General features: G+C 36.2%; 1 protein-coding gene and 1 long non-coding RNA gene across 2 annotated transcripts; both read left to right on the forward strand.

Moving 5' to 3' along the window:
- Positions 1-3,247: 3,247 nt before the first annotated feature.
- Positions 3,248-5,163, forward strand: LOC128241519 (uncharacterized). Its single transcript, XR_008262381.1, has 5 exons — positions 3,248-3,297; positions 3,513-3,612; positions 4,009-4,163; positions 4,549-4,671; positions 5,040-5,163. It is a non-coding gene; the product is annotated as an uncharacterized LOC128241519 (long non-coding RNA).
- Positions 5,164-5,629: 466 nt separating this feature from the next.
- Positions 5,630-7,369, forward strand: LOC128241517 (uncharacterized). The gene is made up of 3 exons (XM_052958484.1): positions 5,630-5,734; positions 6,360-6,690; positions 7,102-7,369. The coding sequence occupies exons 2-3, from the start codon at positions 6,364-6,366 to the stop codon at positions 7,234-7,236; spliced, it is 462 nt and encodes a 153-aa protein (XP_052814444.1). The 5' UTR covers positions 5,630-5,734; positions 6,360-6,363; the 3' UTR covers positions 7,237-7,369.
- The last annotated feature ends 17,620 nt before the right edge of the window (positions 7,370-24,989 follow it).

Consider the following 24,989-nt stretch of genomic DNA (forward strand, 5'->3'; position numbering starts at 1 on the left):
TTCTAATATTTTGGGCTGGTTTGTAGAAAAACTTTACATAAGATTATCATAGTTCGATTGAAGAGCCTCCATACTTAAACAGCAACGCCCAGAATAAAAAATGACAAACCTAGATAGCACTTGGCGCGAACATATCCTTGCATAAATTATCATTTTCTAAGTCTGAATGTAGCTTAATATCCACAAGGGTGGCCGATCAAAGGTTTTGTGCACAAGTTATTAAGTGTAACTGTCATTAAGCTTTGGGCAGCTGATGTGTTTACTTGAACAATTTTTTTAATGTTTGAATTTTTTTGTTGAAAGTTACTAATGGATTGGTAGAAATACATGTTTAACAAGTCAATATTAGTAATTTAACATGGATGATGTTGATATGATTTAGAAATAAGTCCTGTTTGATTCCGTTTGAATATATCATTAATGTGTTGTTTGACTATATGTGTACAGTTGGTTGCCCAAGTTACAACTTAAACCAGTATTAATTTTGAAATGCTTGAAATGATATTGGCGTTCGGAGATGTTTTTGAAGTAAGATATGAAGTGTGTTCATGGAAGAGTTGTTTTGTTACACTTGAAAGCAAACAGCCTAAGCAACGCAGTTTCGAAATTTCAATGATTTCCTTTTTCTTCAGGGCACCCCACCATTGTGTATCGTCTGGACGGCTTTGTGCCAGGTACCAACTACTTTGTCTTGAATACTGCCACCAGAGACATTTACATTACCAACAGTCTTGCTCTTAGCCAAATAAACACCCACCAAGCATTCACGGTATGACTTTCAGATTGGATTGTTATAAATTAAAACATTAACATACTTGTGGAAAAACATGGTGAAGAACAATTTTGTCACATTCTTTCTTATGCTAAATGTCAAAATGTTTAAAAAACATCACAATTTATGAGCTTCATAAAATACAATTATTAAGAAATGTCCTTTGTCTTTAATCCATTAAATAACATGTTGAATAAGACTGATTTTATAATTTTCTCATTCAGCAGTTGATAACCGCCTACAACAGTCACAGGTGCTCCGCAGCAGTGTGGTGGTCATCAGGGCTACAGATGCCGATACAACAAGTCCTGAGAACTTGATCATGTATGATATTGCATCCACCAGTTTTAACACAGTGAATAATATGTTCTCCATTCACCTGATCAATGGTCTGATTACGATTAACAGAGCCCTCACAACTGAGTCTTTCAACAACTACAGGATAAGCTATCAAATAAGAGTAGGCAAAACATAGCTCACTAACATAGTTCAATTGAACTTTGGAACAAGACAATGCACAGCTTTGCAGTTTTAATCCCATGGTATGTGAAGTTTGGGGTTTTGGTTCAATACTGCTGAATTCATCGATCTTGAAAGAAGGAATTTAACTTCTTTGAATGTTAAACTGTATATACCTGACTGTTGTCTTTGAAGCTGATTCATGACATTCTATTTTATATGCTTTTATGATGTTGAAATTCTTCCTTTATAAGTGAAATTTGATGTTTAAAAGGAGTTAGTTACTAAGTTGTTAAAGGCTATATCACAATATAGATTGAAGGAAAAAGGGAATTTGAATGGGGGGGTCTGTTCGCTAAGCGTATGCTTTTTTGGTTTTCATCATTTAAGGTAAATGAGGTAAAGATAATGATGCATTAAAATCAAAAACAAATAATTTTTCATCAACCTATATCGTGCCCTTTTATAGCTCATTTGTAAAAAAACACACTGAAATAATGCTTTCCTTGTATTTCCACAGCTGATTGTGTACGCTGAGGATCTTATTTACCCATTCCGCAGCTCGTCCGCGACTGTGAACATCGTTGTGATCAGGAACAATAATGCTCCAGTCTTCACCAGCTTTGAAAGATATGACGTCACCATCAACGAGGTTGCCCCAGTCCTTCAAGAGGTCTTGACAGTGACCGCCCATGATGTCGACAAAGGCCTTAATGCCTTGTCCGATACAATATGATCGACTCTCCCGCCTCGTCAGTGTTCAGAATTGAGTTTGTTACTGGCCAGATCTTCCCACTGGTTTCTCTTCTAGAAGTGTCTGAGGATATCTACCAGGTTTGTTTTTTTCACAATTAGAAATATGTATATTAAACTAGTATTCAACTGGTTAATATTGAAAAAGAAATGGTTAACAATTTTCATAATATTTTTTTTTGTCTTTTAAAGCTTCTCGTGATTTTTTGTTTTAAGGAATTTACTAAAGGTTTAAAATTTGGTGCACAATTGCTAGAACATCTGCAAAGCTGTAAGATTAATCAAATTCGTCTGAACTAACAGCCTGGTCTAGTAAATCTTGAATTAGTCTGGTCAATTTTTTAAAAATTTCACTAGACAAAAAACGAAAATGAAGGAAAATTAGTTTTTTTTTATTTTGGTAAAAGCTGGAAGTCTTGTGATTTCTGTTATGTACAGATACAGCAATGAAAATAATACTATTATTGTTCATTTTACCACAGTTCCAAGTACAAGCAACAGACACAGGTATTGTTCCACGATCAAGCACAGCTCAGGTGTAACTATCCACATCACACCTGAGTGTTTAATTTGCTTAGGTCATTTTGCAAACAGTATGATTTGGTTAACACAAGATTTCACATGAAAAGTCACTAATGTCTCAATTTCTGTCAACAAATATTCTTGCTGTTTCAGTCTGTGCTTGTGTACGATATGGGCGATGCCGTCACTCAGTTCAAGATTGACTCCGTCATTGGCAGAATTGACCGAGTGGTTTCCCAACTCAACAACAATGTGGTGAGTTAGCTTCCATCATTTACTGTGTTTAATCAACCAAAACAGTTTTCAAATAATTATTGTTAAATTTATGAAAAATATCAATACGAGCTGTTTCTGGCAATAATTTCAACATAGACTTATCAGTATATGTGACATAGATGGTTATCTTTGAGCTGGTTCTGGCGAATGTTTTAACATGAGCTTCCCGGTATAGTAACATAGATGGTCACCTTAAAGCTCTTACTTGCGATATTTTCAACATGAACTTAACCGGTAATAATACATAACATAGAATGGCCAGTCTTTATGAATGTCCTTAAGTACTCTTAAAACAATCAACTCAACCAAATTATGGTTGTGATTTTTGTAGGTTCGTGTACGAGCTTACAGACGAGACTTCTTGACCCAAGATGTACGAACCCTGGTACGTGTACATCATGCTTAACAGCAAGTCCCCAACATTTAAATCTGGTGTACCACATTCATGCTTAACGTCTAAGGAACAGTCCATTGGCATGTCATTCGGAGAAGTTGAAGCCTTAGACGCAAATATTGTAAGTCAAGACTTGCTATGTTGATATTTGTTTTTCCTATATATATCGAGATAAAGATTGCAAAATGATAACTTTAATACATATTATTGATATCACTTCGAAATGAGTTATATGTTATATATTTCTACATGTCCTAGATTCTTTAAAAAGAATGGAAACATTATAATACCATATGTTCTATCAAACTAAATTTCAATTACCTCTTTCACCACCAGGGCCGCAATAGTGAGATCCGAAACAGTATCCGATCAACAGATGCCGATCCCGCTCAGACACACAGCATACCCAAACAATTACAGGGCAGGCTATATTTTTGTAGGTTTTCTTCACATACCAAAACAATAACAGGGTTAATTATTTGTTTTTGAGCTCTCAGTAAATGGTACATACAGGAAGTTGTACAAAATTGGTCAGTGTCAAGGTTTGGTTAAAGATTTCTATATTTATCAAGATTGTCATTTATTGCATGGTTAATAAATGCAGTCATTTATCAACGAAATCATTTTACAATAAAAAAATATCCACACAAAAGAACAGTAAAATATATTTATTATTATATATGATGGTATTAGAATTACAGGCCTACTTTATGTCAGGCCAAACATTAAAACACAGAAAATGTAAGCGGACATGTTATGTTCAATGAATTAAAACTACATTCTTTATGTTTGAAATTACATTGGATTTACTAGCATTTGTATTGTATTCAAGTTCTACATAGTGGCAGCAGCTGTCCGAGTAAATGCAATCATTGTCGGGAACAGGAAGGTCCCTGATTTCTGTGCAGACTCGTAGAGAAAACCATATCTGAATTTCAACCTGATAACACATTGGTGCTTGCCATAGCAGCTGATGATGTGGTTAATGTAAGAAATGCCTGTTTTTCTGCGTGATGCTAAACTATAAGATCATTTCAAAACCAGCTAAAGCATTGATTAATGTTTTTTTGATAGTCCTGTTTCTTTAATGCCCGTAGAATTGTTTTCCCAATAATGCAATTGGCCAAGGTCATTTATCAGATTCTACAGTTAAGCCTTTAGATAATGCAACCATGTGTTAAATCATAACATATTGTATTCCTGTTTAAGTCTTTTTGGTCAATTAAATGTTAAATTGACAATTGGCCTGTAGTCATTTCCTCAGGTTTATAAACCTTAACAGTTCCAGATTTGTTTTCAGTACATTCTAGTACTTGCATATTAATTATTCAAGTTGCCGTCGAGACAAAGTCAGACTTTTGTTGTATTTTAGCACCAAATCATGTACAGCATCATTGCCAGCACCTCCAGAACATTCTTCTCCAACGTTAACCCCACCAACGGTGAGATCAGGGTCAAAGGAGATCTTTTCCAGACCGGTGTCTCCGTGTTTGAGGTTGGTTTTACTTTTAGTCATGTATTCATTTTGTACAAGATGTGGCATAGATTATTGAATGAAGTATCATGCTATTACAAAGAAACAATTAAATGAACTACCAAGTTATGCTACAGATTAAAAACTTAATATATTTGTTTTTCTGCAGTGATATGATAATGGACGTAGTTATTATTAACGATTTCCGGTTAAATATTCATTCACTGTACTTATTACTACATTATGTTTGTACATCAAGTCCGTTTTCATGTTGTATGCACAGAATTTATATTAGTAAGAAAAAAATACTTTCAGCAATTGTTGACAGGAAAAGCTGAATGAAAATTCCTATAAATTTCATAATTTATTGATAACTTGCTTTTATATAGATAACCATTCATGCCAGAGACAACCCCGGCTCCAATGCAGTTTCCCGGTTCGACATGGCCATTGTGACGATCACAGTGACGAGGCCAGTGTTCACATCTGCCACCTACAACGCCACCATCTCAGAATACCTTCCTGTACAACAGTCTGTTATCAGAAAAAGTTATCAGAACTGTGGCTACCGATGCAGATCCAGCTAATGTAAATATGCATTTATTTTATTTGAAGTACGGAGAGGTGGTGGTTATGTCAGTTCTTTTTTCACAAATTTTACCAAAAAAAGACATTCAAGGTAAAAAAAATTAATATATTTTTAATGTTGTTGCCATAAAAGCTGCATCATGCAAAAAAAATCAGCATTTTGAGGTATTAATATGACACTTTTCACAAAATTATATCCCCACTGTAACTCCAATGGCAGGAAATTGTTAAGTTAGAGTTCCTCCCCTTGTTTGAATAATAACATCTGAAAGAGTATTTGCATTGTTTTTTTAAAAGATTATGTTTAAAGTTGTATGTTTTATGTGTTAACATTTAGAAAGATAAACCTCTTGTTTTCAGACTCCAAGTGGAACAATCGATTATTCAATTGAGTACATCAGCTCCACACTGACCAACGGGTTTGCCCAATTTCTAGTCAGCCCCACTGATGGAAGCATCTGCATCAGCCAGCCTCTCACCAGGATTAATGTGCCAGGTAACTTTGAGGTATCCTTATTAATTGACAAATCACCGAACCGCTACGAAATATTAATTCATCACAGTAGAACCAATTAACTGAGTGATTATCAAGTCAAATGATAACCGTGGATGGACAAACTTCTCTTTTGGTCTTGATTTCATATGTTCTTTCACTAAACGAAAAAGGTTTTGGCAATGGCAGTCATGATCCAATTTAGCTTTATATCAATTCTGTATGTATGCGTATAGTTTCTCTTTTTATTATATGCCTAAAATCGTTAAAAGTTATTTCAATTATTTTTATAAAGAAAAGCAATTTGTATTTTGCTCTCAATGTCATTCCAGAAATGACGTCATTCAAATTGTGTCCCAGCCCTCTGCACTTTGATTTGGAACACACTGTGGGCTTAAATTTCAAAACAGTGAAAATATCAAATTGATACATCTTTGTTTAAAACAGTGAATTACTCATTTTATTTCACTGATAAATATCTATACCACTGGAAAGCATATAATAAATCAATATCCCTAAGTTATAATGAGTACAGAATCAATATTTAAACAGGTTATTAGTCGATTTATGTTTTATTGATTATACTAAACAAAAATTAAATGGTCTTAATTACTGTTTTTTTTCCCAGCTGCATGTTGTTGCTACAGACCAGGCCTTGCAGCCAAAGTCAGCTACAGCGACTGTGTACATCACCATCATCCGCAACCAGCATGCTCCAATCTTTACCAACCAAGAGGGATTCACCTGACTACTGGGCTTTTGGTAGAGACCTCTTCCAGGCGACGGCCATCGATGATGACCCCGACGTTGTGCTGAGTCGAAACACTCATAATGCTGAATTTGACTACTTGATCGACCCAGATGAATTGTATGCTGCACAGTTTTTCGGAATCAACAAAGATGGTATTCTCTATGTAAAAGCCAACATCCAGGAGGCTGACAAGAGAGAGGACTTCAAGGTAGAACCTTATTCTTGGTTGATACATGATGATATAGAATTACCAAGAACCATAGGCCATGATTACGAAGAGGTCTAGACTCAGACTCAGAAAAACACTTTTATTAAATCACAAAGAATAATCTTATTTGATTTTCACAAATAAGTGTGAATTGTTGAACAATTTCATCATCAAAACAACTTGAAAGAAAAATACAATGAAATGAAGATTTGTACTTCACCACTTTTAACCTTTTTTCATTAATCATAATTTAATCTCAGTATCCCAATGTATATTGGCTATTTGAAGTAAGCTACTTAAGCCTGTTAAGCTGGAAAAGTTTCTAGAAATTGGGGCTTAAGCAGTTAAGCTTTAACTTAAAAGATGTAAACAAACTTAAACAATCTTAAATACTGGTACTGTTGTTTTCAGTTTTACATAGTTGCTGTTGACTGCAGCTGGAATCCTCGTAGTAACCGAGCCCTCGTTACGATCTCTGTGAAATACTCAAGTATCAGACAGGAGCTTGGATTTTCCCGGCCTGAGTACAACCTCAAGATTGTTTAGTTGAACGTCAACAGCAACAGCAACCCGACCGTCCTCACATCACTAGATGTAACCAACACTCGCATTGATGGAAAGGCTGGCTCTTACATCTCTTATTATTTTTCGTGTTTATATGCTGTACAAATCTAGTCAAATTCATGGTTGAGGCCTAAAATAAAAAAATTCTTGTTTGGAGTAACGCGACCGACCCATAAAAATCGTTGCCGACTCAAATTTTTTGTTGGCATTTTGATCCGCGAATTTTTTTTTCAACGCCTTTCCGCTACTATTTTCTGTTTCTTTTCTTCTGTTTCGGTTCTTTTCGATTTGTAGACACACTCGTAGAGCTTCGGTTTTTATCGCTGATCGCAATGAGCGTTTCGAAAACATGGCTGACTGCAAGTTTGTCGAACGTGAACCGAACGAAATTACGTTTTGTGTGACAATAAATTACTTAAATAAAAAAATTAAAAACAACTTTGTAAGAAAATTCAATGTCGACTACACATAGTACGATGTATTTGATATTTTAATGGAGAATGATGAAACAATCCCGGAGAGCTACTACGACAACTTCGAAAAAATGTATGATTGTATGTAAACCAATTTGTTTCACATTTTCGTTTGCTTATCTTGAGTGTCATAAGTTTGTTTTGTTGAGTTCATCTCTGTGTCAGTCTTAAGTAGATTGAAATTCTTTGAAATTAAAAAATAAAGGATCAGAAGTTAAGATGTTTGTTGTTCAAAAGTTTATTACAATGCCTTGAATAACTAGTGTTATGTAGTGAATGTACTGTACACAAGATCCAGTTGTCGTTGGAGAAAAAAAAAAAAAAAAAACCTACCTACCTACCCACCTTAAAAAATCTGGGTAGGGTTACTCCAAACAAGAAATTTTTTAAGGTTGGCCTGAATTGTTAATTTTATACTTGAACTGATAAGGCTTTATAACATTATTTGCATGCAATTTCCATATGATTTACATAACTACAGGCATATATCATTTTTGAGCATACCCAGTGTAAAAACATTCAATACTAATTGCCATAGAATAATACCTAATTCTGTGCCAAAATTAAGCTTTGTCATAATTTTCAACACCATTTTCTTTAATCATCATTTTGCAAAACACCATCTTAATTAAAAAAACACTCTCAATTGAAGAGCTTTATTTCATTGTTCTGCATGACCTATAAAGCAGTGAAATTTAATGTTCCTTGTTCTGGATTGCAATCCAATGATAATTATTACATAAGTATCAATACTTTAATTCCTCCATATTTTCCTATACTATGTTTATATAGCAATGTTCTGTACAGCAGCATATTGTATACATCTTGCTACTATTCCAGTTCTGTAACAGATATCTGAAATGTTCACTGCTTGCTCAATATTTCATTACCAAATGATAATTTTCAAATAATGGTCATTATAACACATATCCACCTCAATGCACCACTTGGTAACACCATTAAAGGTTAAAACAATTTGCTGCTGATATTTGTGATCCACTTGTTCATTTGTCCAATAATACACACTTGAAATTAAATCTTTTGTTCAATGTTGTCTTTCTGTATTCAATTGCGCACAAAGCTTACCTTTATCTAGCGTTTACATCAGACCTATTACACATAGCCTCAATCTTTACACCCCCACAGATGAAATAATAACCTTAGTAAGGGCCTCTTTATATTAATACTTCGCTATTCCTCTCTAAAGGTGGCATTCGGGGTATTCGTCACCTATTTAACAGCTTTTGGGTTTCCAATATGTTTCAAGTACATGGAACCCTACTTAACATAATTCCGTATTGGACAACGCAAAACAAACGCACACCTGCGACAGAACAAGCGAGGGCTACGTCTCTGTTGGGCTTGGTATCGTTGAGGTGATTGTGCAAACACCAACGTCACCAACGTTTGTATCCTTAATAGCCTGAAGTACTGTATACACGAAATGGAATTAGTTGGAAGTTGTTTTCAGAATTATTTTGGCCATGTTTGTGGGACAAAGTCTTTGAAAATGTCACTGTTGACAGATGTTCGCTTGTCCGGCATATACATGTAGTCTGATATTCGATAAAATACCTACAATGTAAATGACAGTTTGATACCAGTGGTAACCCGATATGATGTCGGTATCAATTGCATGTGTTAAACAGTGTAAAAAGTAATACGTATAATGTAGGATAAAATTATGTCAATAATTGTATTTTTAACAAAGACAGTGGAAGTTGGTAGCGAGCATGCGCGTCACAAAGACGTTTCAAAGATGCCTGCTGTCTGAGAGAAATATAAGTGATCCGTGTTTTTAAATGCGCCCAGGTTGTGCAGCAGAGGGCGTGACCGACATGAAGCGTTTTCCGGGGACGTCCGGCTTTGCGACAGAGGGCGTGACCGACATGAAGGGTTTTCCGGGGACGTCCGGCTTGGCGACAGAGGGCGTGACCGACATGAAGGGTTTTCTGGGGACGTCCGGATTGGCGACAGAGGGCGTGACCGACATGAAGCGTTTTCCGGGGACGTCCGGCTTTGCGACAGAGGGCGTGACCGACATGAAGCGTTTTCCGGGGACGTCTGGCTTGGCGACAGAGGGCGGGACCGACAAAGCATGTTCCGGAGACGTCCGGCTTGTCGACAGAGGGCGGGACCGACAAAGCGTACACCGGCCGCACATTTTGTCTTTTATAATATCTTGCTCGTAGAAAAATGAAGGTTTTGTTCTTCAACCAAACGGGCGTCGTAAGCGTTTGTTTGCAGTAGGCTTGACTCGAATAACAGTTTTTGAAAACGTTAGAAAATGAGGACCAAAAGGAACATTAATCATATCAGTGTATTACAATAGTAAACAGATATAATCTAAGATGAAATGATAACATTTTTTACCACATTTACAAAAACACTAATTTTTACTGATTTAGAGTTTGGAGTTAATAACGCTACAATAAATGCGTTGTAGCGTCCACAATGCGGGTTTGTTTTTATATGACGTAACCAAATTGAAGTCAAGACGTTGTTTTATGCAAATTTTCAGTTGACGCCAATTCTAGATGTTACCATACATTTATGGAGAATTAAAAAAAAGCCAATAACGAAGACGTAAAAAAATATTCAGTATCACCAAAGTATCACTTAATAGCACCACCTAAGGTAAAAGAAAATCAGGCCGATGTGTGCCACTATCAAAACCTTGAGAGTTCCTTTAAAATGAAGCCGAACACTGAAAAGTTATGGTCAAAGGGAGGCAACTCAATTATATATCATTCTGTTAAGCTTACGCGCTAACTGCCCTTTTTACTTACTAACGTGTTCTCAATTTCAAGAAATTGAGATATCATTGAAGCAATTTTTTTCAGAGATCGAACCGAAGTCCCAGAACGAACTGCAGGGCAAATTGCTTGCATATCAATGGAGGTAAATGTAGAAAACACGATGGCGTTGCGGTATTAACATACAATTAAGTTAATTGTATACCGAAACATGTTTTGGATATTTAACCTTCATTAATTTTATCTCCCACAAGAAATGTTTACACCATGGCAGGGGCGGGACCAGGATTGAGAGTAAGAGGGACGTACCTTGGGGATGGGGGGGGGGCGAAAGTTTAATCACGCGCTCCCTACCCCGGAAACAAAATATATATGCATAACATATTGATAGGATAGGGAGTCCCCATACAATAAATCAAGTCTCTGTTATTGAAGAACGGAACTGCCTATCCGCCGCCAGAAACAACAACAACAAAAAATGGCACCGTCTCAAGTCTCTGAAAGATTTTTCTTATATGAGCTTGATGCATTTGGTTGCATTTACTTTTTAACCGAGATTGACATGACATGTTAACTTCACACCTGGGTACGCTGGGTTCAAAGCCGTTCTAGTACATAATAGAGCTGTATACATGTATACACCAAAATAACTCGTTTGGCATTCAATACGAATTATTTTTTTACGTTTGTATTGAATTCATAGATAATTTAAAAACGTTTTTAACGAAGTCTTTATTAACTTAAAGAAAAGGTACATCTGTTCTATTTTGATTTATTGTTATGACTGTATTGAAGGCATTGATATCAGTTGCCTAGTTCCGAGACAAAAACTGTCAATCTGTGAGAGTGCAGCTTTAATATGTATTTATTGATCAATGTTTTTTAAAACTTTAAAAATATGATTTGCCTTCAATTTTCAATTTTATTAGTCATTGTTTACCCCACAATTTCGCCGTAGTGTATAACATTTCTTGTACATTTTTTAAAGTAAAATATCCCGAATGCAGCATAAATTAACCACTTTTGGAGGAAGACCCTGATACCACGTTAAAATGTTGCTGTTTTCGGCCCTGTTGTTGGGTGCCCTCTACGTCAAACCTTGTGTTTGTGATGCCGCCTTTAACGTCTTAACACCGTTGGAGGCTCAGAAGAAGAAGTCGTGTAGTGCGCTATAAGCACAAGCCGATTAAGAAGGTGGTGGCGGGGGGAGGGGCACCCGCCGCGCGCCTTCCTCTAAAATGGTACAATTCTATTTCTATGAAAATATTGGAGAAAAAAGTAACAATAGACGCTAAAAAAGCACATTTTCGGACCAGAAATTGTTCATATTTATTAGCGGGAGTATTCTCAAACCCTCATGCTTACCTTTTAAACCATTTAAATTTCGGTTCTGAAGGTGAGGCGAAAGTCAAAAGGTTGTACCCCCATGGTATGCCACCTCTTACGTCAACTCCTCGACCAGTCCCTGATCAGGGTAATTTTCAGCTCGAATATAGGTTTTGCATCAAACATAAAATAAAGCTAAGCAACAGCAACAATTATGTTATAAGTACACTAATGAGTAACCCTATTGAAGTGATTATAGACTATAGGAACCTTACATTTAGGGGCCAAATACGTCGACTGAACGGTGTTCAGATGTGACAAGTGTATGTTTTTATTTATCTCGTGCGCATGAAATACTTAGTCATGCGCACGAGATACTATGTTGTGCGCACGAGATAATCAGCCATTTTCAAGCAACATTCATGTATGTAAAGTGTATCGGCTAATTAAGTCGTACGCACGACTTAGTATCTCGCACGCAATACTTTGTATCTCGTGTGTAAGACTAAGTATCTCGCACGCAATACTTTGTATATCATGTGCAAGACTTAGTATCTCGTACGCACGACTTAGTATCTCGTGCGAACGACATGGTAACTAATGCGCATGACAAAGCAACTCGTGCGAACGACATAGGCACCCCTGCTAAAGACATAGTAACTCGTGCGCACGAGGTACTTAGTCGTGTGCACGACTAAGTATCTCGTACGCACGACTAAATATCTCGTGCGTACGGCATTTTATCTCGTACGCACTACACAACATCTCGTGTGCACGACTTAGTATCTCGTTCGCACGACTTAGTGTCTCGTTCGCAAGACTTAGAATCTCGTTCTCGTGATTTAATATCTCCTGCGCAAGACTAAGTTATTCGTACGCGTGACTTAATATCACGTACGCAAGACTTAGTATATCGTGCGCAATACTAAGTAACTCGTACGTGTGACTTACTGTCTCGTGCGCAAAATTATGTACCGGTATCTAGTATGAGTGACTTAATATCTCGTGCGCATGACTAAGTATCTCGTACGCGCGACTTAGGATCTCTTACGCACGACTTAATACCTCGTGCGCACGACTTAGTATCTCGTACGCACGACTTAGTATCTCGAGCGCACAACTTAGGATCCCTTACGCACGACTTAGTATCTCGTGCGCACGACTTAGGATCTCGTACGCACGACTTAATATCTCTTGCGCACGACTTAGTATCTAATATGCACGGATTAGGATCTCGTACAAAAGACTAAGTTTCTCGTGCGCAAGAATAAGTAACTCGTACGCGTGACTTACTGTCTCGTGCGCAAAATTTAGTATCTCGTACGAGAGACTTAATATCTCGTGCGCACGACTGAGTATCTCGTACGCAAGACTTAGGATCTCGTACAAACGACTAAGGATCTCGTGCGCAAGACTAAGTATCTGGTACGCACGAATAAGTATCTCGTACGCAAGACTTAGTATCTCTTGCGCAACACTAAGTAACTCGTACGCGTGATTACTGTTTCGTGCGCAAAATTAAGTATCTCGTACGAGTGACTTAATATCTCGTGCGCATGACTTAATATCTCGTACGCACGACTGAGTATCTCGTACGCACGATTAAGGATCTCGAACAAACGACTAAGAATCTCGTGCGTAAGACTAAGTATCTCGTACGCACGACTAAATATCTCGTACGCGAGAATTAGTATCTCGTACGCAAGACTTAGTATCTCGTACGCAAGACTAAGTATCTCGTACGCACGACTTAGGATCTCGAATAAACGACTAAGGATTTCGTGCGCAAGACTAAGTATCTCGTACGCACGAATTATATCTCTTACGCAAGACTTAGTATCTCTTGCACAAGACTTAGTATCTCGTGCGCACGCCTTCGTATCTCATACACACGAATTAGTATCTCGTTCGCAAGACTTAGTATCTCGTGCACAATACTAAGTATCTCGTGCGCAAGACTAAGTATCTCGTACGCACGACTAAGGATCTCGTGCGCAAGACTTGATATCTCGTACGCACGACTAAGGAGCTCGTGCGAAGGACTAAGTATCTCGTATGCACGACTAAGGATCTCGTGCGCAAGACTTGATATCTCGTACGCACGACTAAGGAGCTCGTGCGAAGGACTAAGTATCTCGTATGCACGACTAAGGAGCTCGTGCACAAGACTAAGTATCTCGTACGAACGAATTAGTATCTCGTACGCATGACTAAGGATCTCGTGCGCAAGACTTAGTATCTCGTGCGCAAGACTAAGTATCTTGAATGCACGACTTAGTATATCGTGCGCAAGTCTAAGGATTTCGTGCGCAAGACAAAATATCTCGTATGTACGATTTAGTATCTCGAACGCATGACTAAGGATCTCGTGCGCAAGACTTAGTATCTCGTACGAACGACAAAGTGTCCCGTGCGCAAGACTAAGTATCTTGAATGCACGACTTAGTATATCGTGCGCAAGTCTAAGGATCTCGTGCGCAAGACAAAATATCTCGTATGTACGATTTAGTATCTCGAACGCATGACTAAGGATCTCGTGCGCAAGACTTAGTATCTCGTACGAACGACAAAGTGTCCCGTGCGCAAGACTAAGTATCTTGAATGCACGACTTAGTATATCGTGCGCAAGTCTAAGGATCTCGTGCGCAAGACAAAATATCTCGTATGTACGATTTAGTATCTCGAACGCATGACTAAGGATCTCGTGCGCAAGACTTAGTATCTCGTACGAACGACAAAGTGTCCCGTGCGCAAGACTAAGTATCTCGTTCGCGCGACAAAGTTTCTCGTACGCACGACAAAGGATCTCGTGCGCAAGACTAAATATCTCGTATGTACGACTTAGTATCTCGAACGCATGACTAAGGATCTCGTGCGCAAGACTTAGAACCTCGTACGCACGACTAAGAATCTCGTCCCCAAGACCAAGTATCTCGTACGCACGACTTAGTATCTCGTACGCAAGACTTAGTATCTCGTGTGCAAGACTAAGTATCTCGTACGCACGACTTAGTATTCAATCAAAATGGCGGCTTCCGGTATAAACAATGTGGCGCGAAGTTTGGAAATTAAATCTTATTTTTGACAATAAATATGTTTTGAGCATGCTTGAAGTCATTGTTGATCGTCTCATTCACTAAACGATCATTATTTAAAGCAATCATTATGCAATAAAGCATGTGTATCTGAGACTGGTAGCGATTATATTGCGTAATTAGTGACTCGTTTTGAATGGAAATCGGAATGATCAACTAAGTACTATTTTATTCATACTATTTTATTCAAGTCATATGAGCGATTATATTGCGTAATTAGTGACTCGTTTTGAATGGAAATCGGAATGATCAACTTAGTACTCTTTTATTCTAGTCATAATACAAGGGACCAAAATTTTACCTCATTACGACGATGCTAAAGATGACAGGTCATCTTAACTGGAACATGAGTCATTGTTTGGTCCAAATTGATGTATCAAGCTCATTTTTGATCAAATTCTGACAAAACAACAGTTTTGAACAAGTATCTTCTCACAAATTGCGATATAAACACTGGTTTGGATATACCTCAAAGTAAGTAAGCCCAAGTTTATCACTTTATATTTTGTTTTTATTTGCAGCATAATCTGGGATTGCAATGCACTTGTCAATTGTAACCACTGCCCTGCCCACCCCTTGCCCTTGTTCCAGGGGTATACCGGGGACAGCAGAGGCAATGCTGTATTTTTACGTTTCAGGTGGCCCCGCAGTGCCTAGTGAATGTGATTTTGTCTTCATATTGAAAATAGTCGGGAATGGGCCTCACATAGGTATTCTGGGTTGCGGGGCCATTCGGCAGGGATTTTACCATTAGTGTGTCCCTGCAGGTCGGGTATTTTACCCGGGTTTTGAGAGACCGGAAATCAAAGTCCCCGCTATTCCGGACTGGGTGGGGGGGCATATACAATTGGCTGGTGCATAAAAACATCTAAATAACCAAAAAAAAGTACAAAAAGTACTCTGAAAAATACCCCTGTTCTTTTTGTTTTAAACAGCACATGGCATTGCATTTCCTGTGATAATAAAATCAAAATTTAGTCTATGTTATATGGAGTCTGATGTTTGATGATGCCTGTGTAAGTGATCATTTTTTACAAATCCATAATCAATCCTAAGTTATGTCTAAATACAGTTGCATATGGTGTTAAACTGATTCAGGTAGATTTATATAAGTCGTTTCAAACTTTTTACTAAAAGCAGGGTTATTTATTATTATGAATGATTGTCATATTAAAGTGCGTTTTAATTATATAAGAAATTAGATTTAATCATATAATGTTTGTACTAAACACGGATGAATAAATAGTATGTTTTCCGACATTTTCCCAATGTCCATAAGAGGTTCAGTTCAAAATGGCATTAAAATGGGTTTAAGGGCAATCATTTTGAACAATCTTTCTTATTTATAGTGAATACAAGGAAAAATATATTTTTCGCTCTTCGCTCGCTTCGGTTTTTATGAAAACTGACAAAACAAAATTTTTCTTCGCTCGCTCGCTCCAATTTTTTTTTGCAAAAATCCGAGGAGCTAAACATTAATTTGGTGTGGCCTAATGTTCAGCGTAATGATCGCATCTGTTTTTATTGTCTCACACGTCTGAACGTACAGATCATTGAAAATGAATATCATGCCTTTTTTGAGAGTCCTCTATACGGGGAAATAAAAACATGTTACCTTTTTAATTGGTTCAGTGGTCAGACATGTCAGTCAACATTTATTAACTTAATGAGTACCCAAGATGCATACATATTTTTCAAAAATAATGATTGCTATTGAAAACCGATAGATAATCGAGATAGCAAGGGGGCACTGTTTCAATTATATACTATATACAATGTTATGTTGTATTCTGGGCCGGAGGCCTTTATTTACAATAAAGTATAGTTGAGTTGAGTTGAGTTAAATACCTTTTTATACGGTATGGACAGCAAGTCTGGTGAATTATAAATAAAAAAAAATACATAAAAGCATTCATGAGGCTTGCTAGAAAAGTTCTTTCATCGCTTTGGTGATGTAAACTGTTTCGTTGTTACGATACACATATAAATTATTTGTTTCGCGGTCTGACTACCAATTTTAATGCGCCTAGTTCACGAACCAAACAAATTGTATGGTTGACATCACATGCTTCTCACAAACCAATAAATTCGCAGTCGCCATTATTCCTTTCATCAGTGGCGGATCTGTGGTCTAGTGGTCACACACTTGACTATCAATCCAGGGGTCGCCGGTTCGATTCCCCGTCGCGTCACTAAAATACTAATCGTCTTCCTTGAGGGACGTTAAATGGGGGTCCCGTGTGACAGTGCTATACACTGGTGCACGTAAAAGAACCAGGGTAGCTGTAACCAGGGTTACATTCTGTCTTGCACTATGCTCCAAAAACCTAAACTGACTAACACACTTAACGGAGCTCTCGCCGAATGGGCAAGGCCCGAGTGCGAGTATAAATAAGCTTACACACGCTGGTTTAACAGTTTGAATAAACATCCCATTACTCTAAGTTCTATCTCTAATTGTTATCCATGTATAAATTAAAATGCATTTTGATATAAATTATAAGCTATTTTTGTGTTACTCACTGTATTAAATTGCTTGTATTTTTCGCATAAATGTATTTTAATAATAAATAAAAAAATTCAAACGATATTTTCTAAGTATCAAATAAGTCATGTTACGAACTGTACGATGTGTAACTATGTCCAATAAATACTCTTCTCTTGCTGAGTTTGTAACGAATAAAAAAAAAATAACATTCTGTAAGTAATCCCGCTTGGCTCGATTTTCTCGAGGCTCGAAGTATTTTGGCCGGTCCCTAGAATATCGAGCCATCGAGTTTCGACTGTATTTCACAAGTGTATTTGCCGATCCCCTGGCACAGAACGACAAATATGTCAGTGCAGAATTAAAGCAATTAGCGAATAAGAAAGATAATGACATAACAAAAGAAATAACTAATACTATACAACACAGTGAAGTTTAAAGTGCAATAAAATGTATTCAACTAAGGTGAAGCCCCGGAGTCGAAGATACTCTTAATGAACATGTAAAACATGGCGGGAAAGTTACTATTAGAGCTCTTACAATTTTGTCTGACTCTATAGTGTGCAATGAAAAGACGCCAGACGAATGGAACACTACTTTGCTAATTCCAATCTACAAAATAAAGGGTTAAGTTAAAACCGATCCTATTTCTATACGGAAATCAGTCCGCCAAGGGGGCGTTCCTTCCACGTTTTATTTTTTACTCTGCGTGGACCAACTACTAAAAGATCTAGAAAACAGTAATCATGGCTACACCGTACAATCAACCAAGGCCGGCAACCCCTCATACACAGACCACCTAGCTCTGATAGCATTGTCTCCCCTCAACCTACAGCGAATGATGGATATCGTATATATATATATATATTGTCAGTCATGGAGAATCGATATCAACGTGAAAAAAAATCTGAAGCAATTGTTTACAGCAAGAAAGGTGAACTTCCTAATGTCGCGATTATGTTTGGAAACAATATTATCACACAGACTAATTCGGCAACTCACCTGGGTGTTAAGCAGACTTCCAACATGAAATGTAAACCTACGATAGAAACGAGATGTCATAAAGCTAAAAATGCATTTTACGAAATGACCGCTCAAGGGGTCCATCCATGTGGTTTAAATCGACTAGTGTCTGCTGACCTGTATATCAAAATAATTATGCCAATTGTTCTATATTTTAGAGAATAGTGGAATAAATTTACAGCTAGTGACATTACTACAATCAATCGACTCCAACACTTTATTGTAAAGAAATACCAAGGATTTCACTTAACAACTAGATATGATTTGTGTGAGTCCATGCTGGGACTTTACAAGTTACATGTATATTCATCGGTTATAATCAGAAAATTGTTGTTTTTACATATTCTTGTATGTCTCGAGTCGAAAAGAACTATTAAAAATATATTTTAAGACGATACTTTCAGTACGTCCGAGATTTTAAGACTTTTTAAAGCGTTACACACATGTGGACTATTTCAAACACATCCGAATGTTAATTGCTAAGCTTTAGTGCAAAATACCAACGAACTTTCATCAACGATGCTACAACTGTGATAAAGACGTTAATTACGTAGAAATACACAGCCTATATGAATGCAGTGTAGATGAACGGGATAGGTGGTGTTTCATCACTGACGTCACAGAACTTGACGTCAACCCTTACCCAAGAACCAGAATTAATGGACGGAGAAACATTTTTCCTCGAACTCCTTGGCGCATAACTCACTGTTCATGGCTACCAGCTGACCCGCAAACAGTTCTTGGGGCGATCGTGTATTTTTATATAAAAGTGTCTCAATGTCTAAGACATAAAGCTATGTTTAAAACATGTAAGAGACATAATGCCTTTTGCATTGTAAAATTGTATTTATTGCCAAAGTGAAACGCTAATCTGCTTATTTTGTACAGTATAGTAATTTTTAATTACTATTTGTTTATAATATGAATAACATCACGTGTGCTGGAAATAAAGATAAGTTGAGTTGAGTTGAATTGTGAATTAAAATCCCAAAAACAAAATATCCGGATAATCAGGCTTGATGGTTTGAAGAACTGTCTTCGAAATTGTATGTCAAATAAAGTTGTATGTGTGTGTGTGTGTGTGTGTGTGTGTGTGTGTGTGTGCGTGTGTGCGTGCGTGCGTGCGTGCGTGCGTGTGCGTGTGTGTGAGACAAAAAATCAAGATTGGTAATACAAGACTGCTTGACCCCATAAGTGGCAAACGGCAAACATGAGAGTGATCTACGAGAAGAACGCAATTCTAGAGCGAACATCCAAATAGTACAAAGGATATTTAATGTTTCACAAATTTGACTGTTTGAATTTATCGAAATTATACGAACAAGACTTCATGAACCTATGCATGGTATGGTATCAAAAATCGACGTTCCAACATTACCAAGCGGCACGGTAAACAAACACTTCATCTCCGGAGTTATGAGATCGTATATATTTTTCGTTTTCACATGAAAGGATGAGGTATTATAGAATATGAAGTATTACTATAAACTATTAAATGCAGGTCACCACAACAAAACAACGTCAAACCAAACCAATTTATTTTCGCCCGGGAAAGTGAATAAAGGACCAGTATCGAACAAATTGTCAAAATTATTAAGGCTTAAAGATTCATAAATTCTTCTAAATTACAGCTTGTGCACATAGATACTTTTATACATCAGTCCAACATTTTAAATTCGATTAAGATAACTGTATTTTGCCTATTTTGAATGTTTATGTTGTCCTTTTATAATATTAGTTGACTTAGACATTCTTGTTAAAGTTATTCTTATGTATGCTTACATCATTATCCATCAAGTATCTTTTAACCAAATTGTGTAATGTTCTGAATTAAAATTTTAATCAATACTCTGCAGGAATCATTTTTATCCAATTTTACATTCATTCTTAGCTGTTCAAAACTTTCGATACTTATTCTCAAATAGCTGCAGAAAATGGAATAAGCCAATTTGTGTTAATATATCTGTAATTTAGTGAGTATATGACTGCTGATAATATGTCAAATCGCAGATTTAAATATCAATGTTCGAAATTTAATGTTTAATGTCTTAAACCGTAACGGTAACGGTTAATGATTTAAGGAAAATGCATAAAACATCATGTTTTTAATTTTAATATCAAAATCTGCGTTCTGAATTTTTGTCAGCAGTCTTCTATCACTTGTTCAATCTGTGAGAATGCAGACTTAAAGAAGTTCAAAATTATGATTGGCAGAAAGAAAGCATTAACTTTATTGACTTTCACATAGTAAATCGTCCCGACACATACATTTTATAATACAATTTGTTAATGTGTATGAGCAATGTTAACAAACAATAAAAGATACACATAACAACATACAATTACTTAGAAAAAACCAACAACAATAAACAATAAATGAGAAGGTGAACATGGCTTATAAATGTAAATAAGTATAACATTAAGAAAGCTTAATCTTATTTTAAGAGATTCTTTAGCAAAGATAGATAGTTTTATAAGTTCCGTATAGTTAATTGAATTTATTAACCGATATGATATACGGACGGCTTTACAAAATAGTATTTTTTACATTTCCTCCTAAGAGCATCAAAATAAGAACAGATGCATATAAAGTGAAATTCATCTTCGATATCCAAAGAATTACAGCATTGACAATATTGTTTAGCTCTAGGTATGTTATTTTTGGCATATCTTCCAGTTTTGTATACGAAGCTTATGACATTTTTGTTTCTTAACATGATGTGAATGATGTAGCGACACCGTTGATGATATTGAAGAAAACGTACGTTCGTCTTTAGCCGTCGAGTCTGGGGGTCCAACCCTGGTAGCCGGGCACCGGCAAGGGCTATTAGCCCCGACAGGCCTGGTTCGAGCCCGGGACCGCGAGACAGCCAGATTCTCGGTTAGACGCGGCACTGTTGGATGCTTCTCGTCTTTACCTTCCAAACGGTACCCGGATCTACATAATCGCACGGCGTGTTCACTACTAGCATTTTAGAGCTTACATAAAAACATGAACGTTTGATCTTAAGGAAAGTAATTGATGCAATAATAACAAAACTGATTAAATAACCACATTATGTCATTAATGCACTATGCAGGTATATATATACAATCATACATCGGTAGATTCCACTAGTAATGGTAGATACATGCTTTATGTAGCCTGTGCTTTAAAGTAACTATGTATACACCCTTAAATGTGGTTCCATGTTCATAAGAATCGAGATAAACCATGTCACATCAGTTTTGTCGGTTTGAAAGTGTCATTTTCATCTTTTTATCGTTAACGCTAGGTGACTCTCCGAGTATGTGATTTTAACGCGTGACAATCTGGTTCGGGTATTGTTGAGGTTCGCCGGGGGGGGGGGGGTCCTTGAAGATGCCTTCATAGCTTTCGACAGACAGACAGAGTAATTTATTGTCGTGAACATGTAAATAACAGTTTTTTTGACAAAATGACAAAACATGATATGTCAAATAATAATTATTATGGTCACAATGATACATGGCAAAATAAGAACGAAAAGACATATTATTTTATACAAATGGTAAATATCTAAACTAAATGTAAATGCTTAATATATGCAATACCAGGATAATAGATATTTGGGAGGCTAATGTCATATATTTTTTATATAGACTAGATCATATTATTGATCACAGAATTTCTTAAAAGAAATGCTTGATTTATGTATTTACTTAGATTTCTTATTTCGAATATATTTTGAGATTTCATTAATTTAACAAATTTGTACATACTTGGGTTTCTAACTTAGATTGTTTTTATCAACTCCTTTCTGATATTGTTATACACAGGGCATATTATGACAAAGTGGTATTCGTCTTCTATATCGTTAGAGTTACACAAAATACAATTACGATCAGCCTTTTCAATTCTATTACGGCCATATCTTTCTGTTTCAATATGTAATTTATGTGACGACAATCTTAGCTTAGACAAAGCCATTCCTAATTTATTTGGTAAAACATCTGGATAAAATTCAATTCCAAAGTGTTCCCTAAGGTATTTATAAGTACATAGGGTATTACTGTTGTTAACATTTTCAAACCATGATAGTTTAAATACATCGAGCACCCTTTTTTAAACACAATATGAAAACTGTTCAAATTAACAGAGTTTGGGTTTAACCACACATAAGAAAAACCGTAGTTATCTAACAAAGTTTTTACATCATTAGCCCAACTATTACGGTTAGAAAGACTGCCTTACATATCATTGTATAGCTTATTTATAATAATATTATCTGAAGAAATAGTCTTACACCAAAATTTTATAATTCTACCATATCTATTTACATATAATGGGTATCTACCTTTTTCCCCATAAACGGCCATATTGCATGAGCTCGTTTTAACCCCAAGTATGTTTTTGCAAAACTTCAAGTGAATACGCTCAATTTCTTTTGATTTGGAGAACCGCCACACTTCACATCCATAATTCAACGTGGCACTTACAAAAGCGTCAAAAAATGGCAAATAACGCTAGGTTTGAAATTATAATATTTAGTATTATTATTAAGTACATTTAGTGCCTTAAGACCCTTCCCTGCAATAGTTTCTTGGTTCAAAACAAAAGATGAAGTAAAGTTTAAAAAACTCTGCCCCTTTCACGAAAAAACATGACCTTCGTTTTATCTATATTAACTTCTAGGCCCCATTTGATACAGTATTCATGTAACGTATTTAGACTATTTTGTAATTCATCAACAGTTTTACCAAAAACAAGCATATCATCAGCAAATAACATCAGTATAATAGTCATATCGTCAATCGTAAGTCCGCATAGCGGGTCACCTTCTAAAATAGCTCAAGGTCATCAACGAAAAGGGCAAATAATATCGGGGACATTATCTCCCCTTGCTTAAGGCCGACAGCACACTAAAAATATTCGGAAAGCGAACTACATTTTTTTACACATTATTTGACATTTGCATACATATTTTTAACAATTCTGAGCATTTTTCCATGAACTCCTGATATATACAACTTTAACCAGAGGCTATTTTAACTAACACTATCAAAGGCGCGTTTCATATCAGTAAAGGCACAGTACACTCTTTGCTTATCATTTAATAGTTTTTGCACAATTGCATTGAAGACAAAAAATAGCATCTGTAGTAGACCGACCCGTTCGAAAACCAAATTGAGAATCGCTCAGTATGTCATTATTTTCTGCCTAGGTGTTTATTCGTTTCGACACAACTTCTTGGTTGTTAAAGCAACTGTTAACTAGATGATCAATTATCAGTCTTTACTCTTTAGTGATTGGCCTCCTAGCATTTTTTCAGTTTCATTGAATGAACCTCCTGTGGTGAATAAAACTTAAGGGGTTTGAATTTACTTACAATTTCTATTTTCCTTATATTTGAAAGACATATTTTTCTTTCGCCTTTTCGAAAAAAAATATAACTTTATGTTTTTTAATATTTACAGTCAGGTTTCATCTATCACAATAGCTAGCTAAAACATTTAATGAGTTCTGTAGTTTCTGTGCACCTTTTGCGAATAAAATAATATCGACCGCGTACAGTAACACAAACAATTTCAAAACTCCTAGTTCGATACCTTGCACTCCTTGTAAAATAAATGTCTCATCTATGTCATTAAGATACATACTAAATAAAAAAGGAGAAAGGCTTTCACCTGGACGTACCCCTAAATCACACGTGACAGAAACACTTGGGTTATCGCACATTTTGACTTTTGCATTAACATTTTTTTTTACATAGATTTAATAACATTCAGTATTACTACCCCTCACCCCTTATTTAAGTAGTGTATCCCATAACACAACTCTAACCACAAAATCAATAGCCTTTTGGAAATCAACAAATGTGCAGCACAGCCTGTCGTTGTTTCTTAAACAATTACTAACTGAACAGTGCAGTAAGAATATGTTGTCCACTGTGCTCCTGCCTTTATGAAAACTTGCTTGGGCTTCTACATACACTGAGTATTTTCTGCCCATTCATTTAACCGGTTATTAAGCATTAGTGTGAATAATTTTCCTAGTGTAGTAAGTAATGTTATTCCTCTATAATTGCTCGGATCATATTAATCACCAATTTTGATATCGGAACAAATATAGCATGAAACTAATGTCTTAAATTCTTTTTACCATATATAAACATCTCATTCAAATATAAATCTACCCCGCCGCTAGTATTGTTCGTAATTGTTTAATATATTGATCTATTTCTTCAAATGTAATTTCTTTGTCTAGCTCCGCAAACATAATCGGAAGTTCCCCATCCAGATATCTGCCATTAAAATATAAAATGTCTTCGTCGGCTTCATAGAAATGATTTTCTGGATAATTAATTGCCTTAAAGTTAGCCTTAAAATTGTCTGCACTTATAATTGAACTTGATCTAAAAACAATTTGGTAACATTTTCCTTCTTTCATACTTCTTTTTCTTAATCAACTTTTTGTATTCTGATCGCGACTCCGATAATCATATTCGATTTACATATTTTTTATTACGTTTGTATTTTTTTTGGATTATCATCAAACTTATTTTGGTTCGTACGACAAACGGTATCAAACCATGAATGGTAGGAAGAATACAAACAC

Source organism: Mya arenaria, chromosome 7 (genome assembly GCF_026914265.1).
Source record: "Mya arenaria isolate MELC-2E11 chromosome 7, ASM2691426v1".
In the NCBI taxonomy this organism is placed as follows: Eukaryota; Metazoa; Mollusca; class Bivalvia; order Myida; family Myidae; genus Mya; species Mya arenaria.

Bases quoted from the DNA above. Each gene is read 5' to 3' on its own strand.
- LOC128241517 (XM_052958484.1), top strand. From the start codon at position 6,364: ATGTTGTTGCTACAGACCAGGCCTTGCAGCCAAAGTCAGCTACAGCGA. The intron at 6,691-7,101 runs GTAGAACCTTAT...TGTTGTTTTCAG, and splicing joins ACAAGAGAGAGGACTTCAAG to TTTTACATAGTTGCTGTTGA.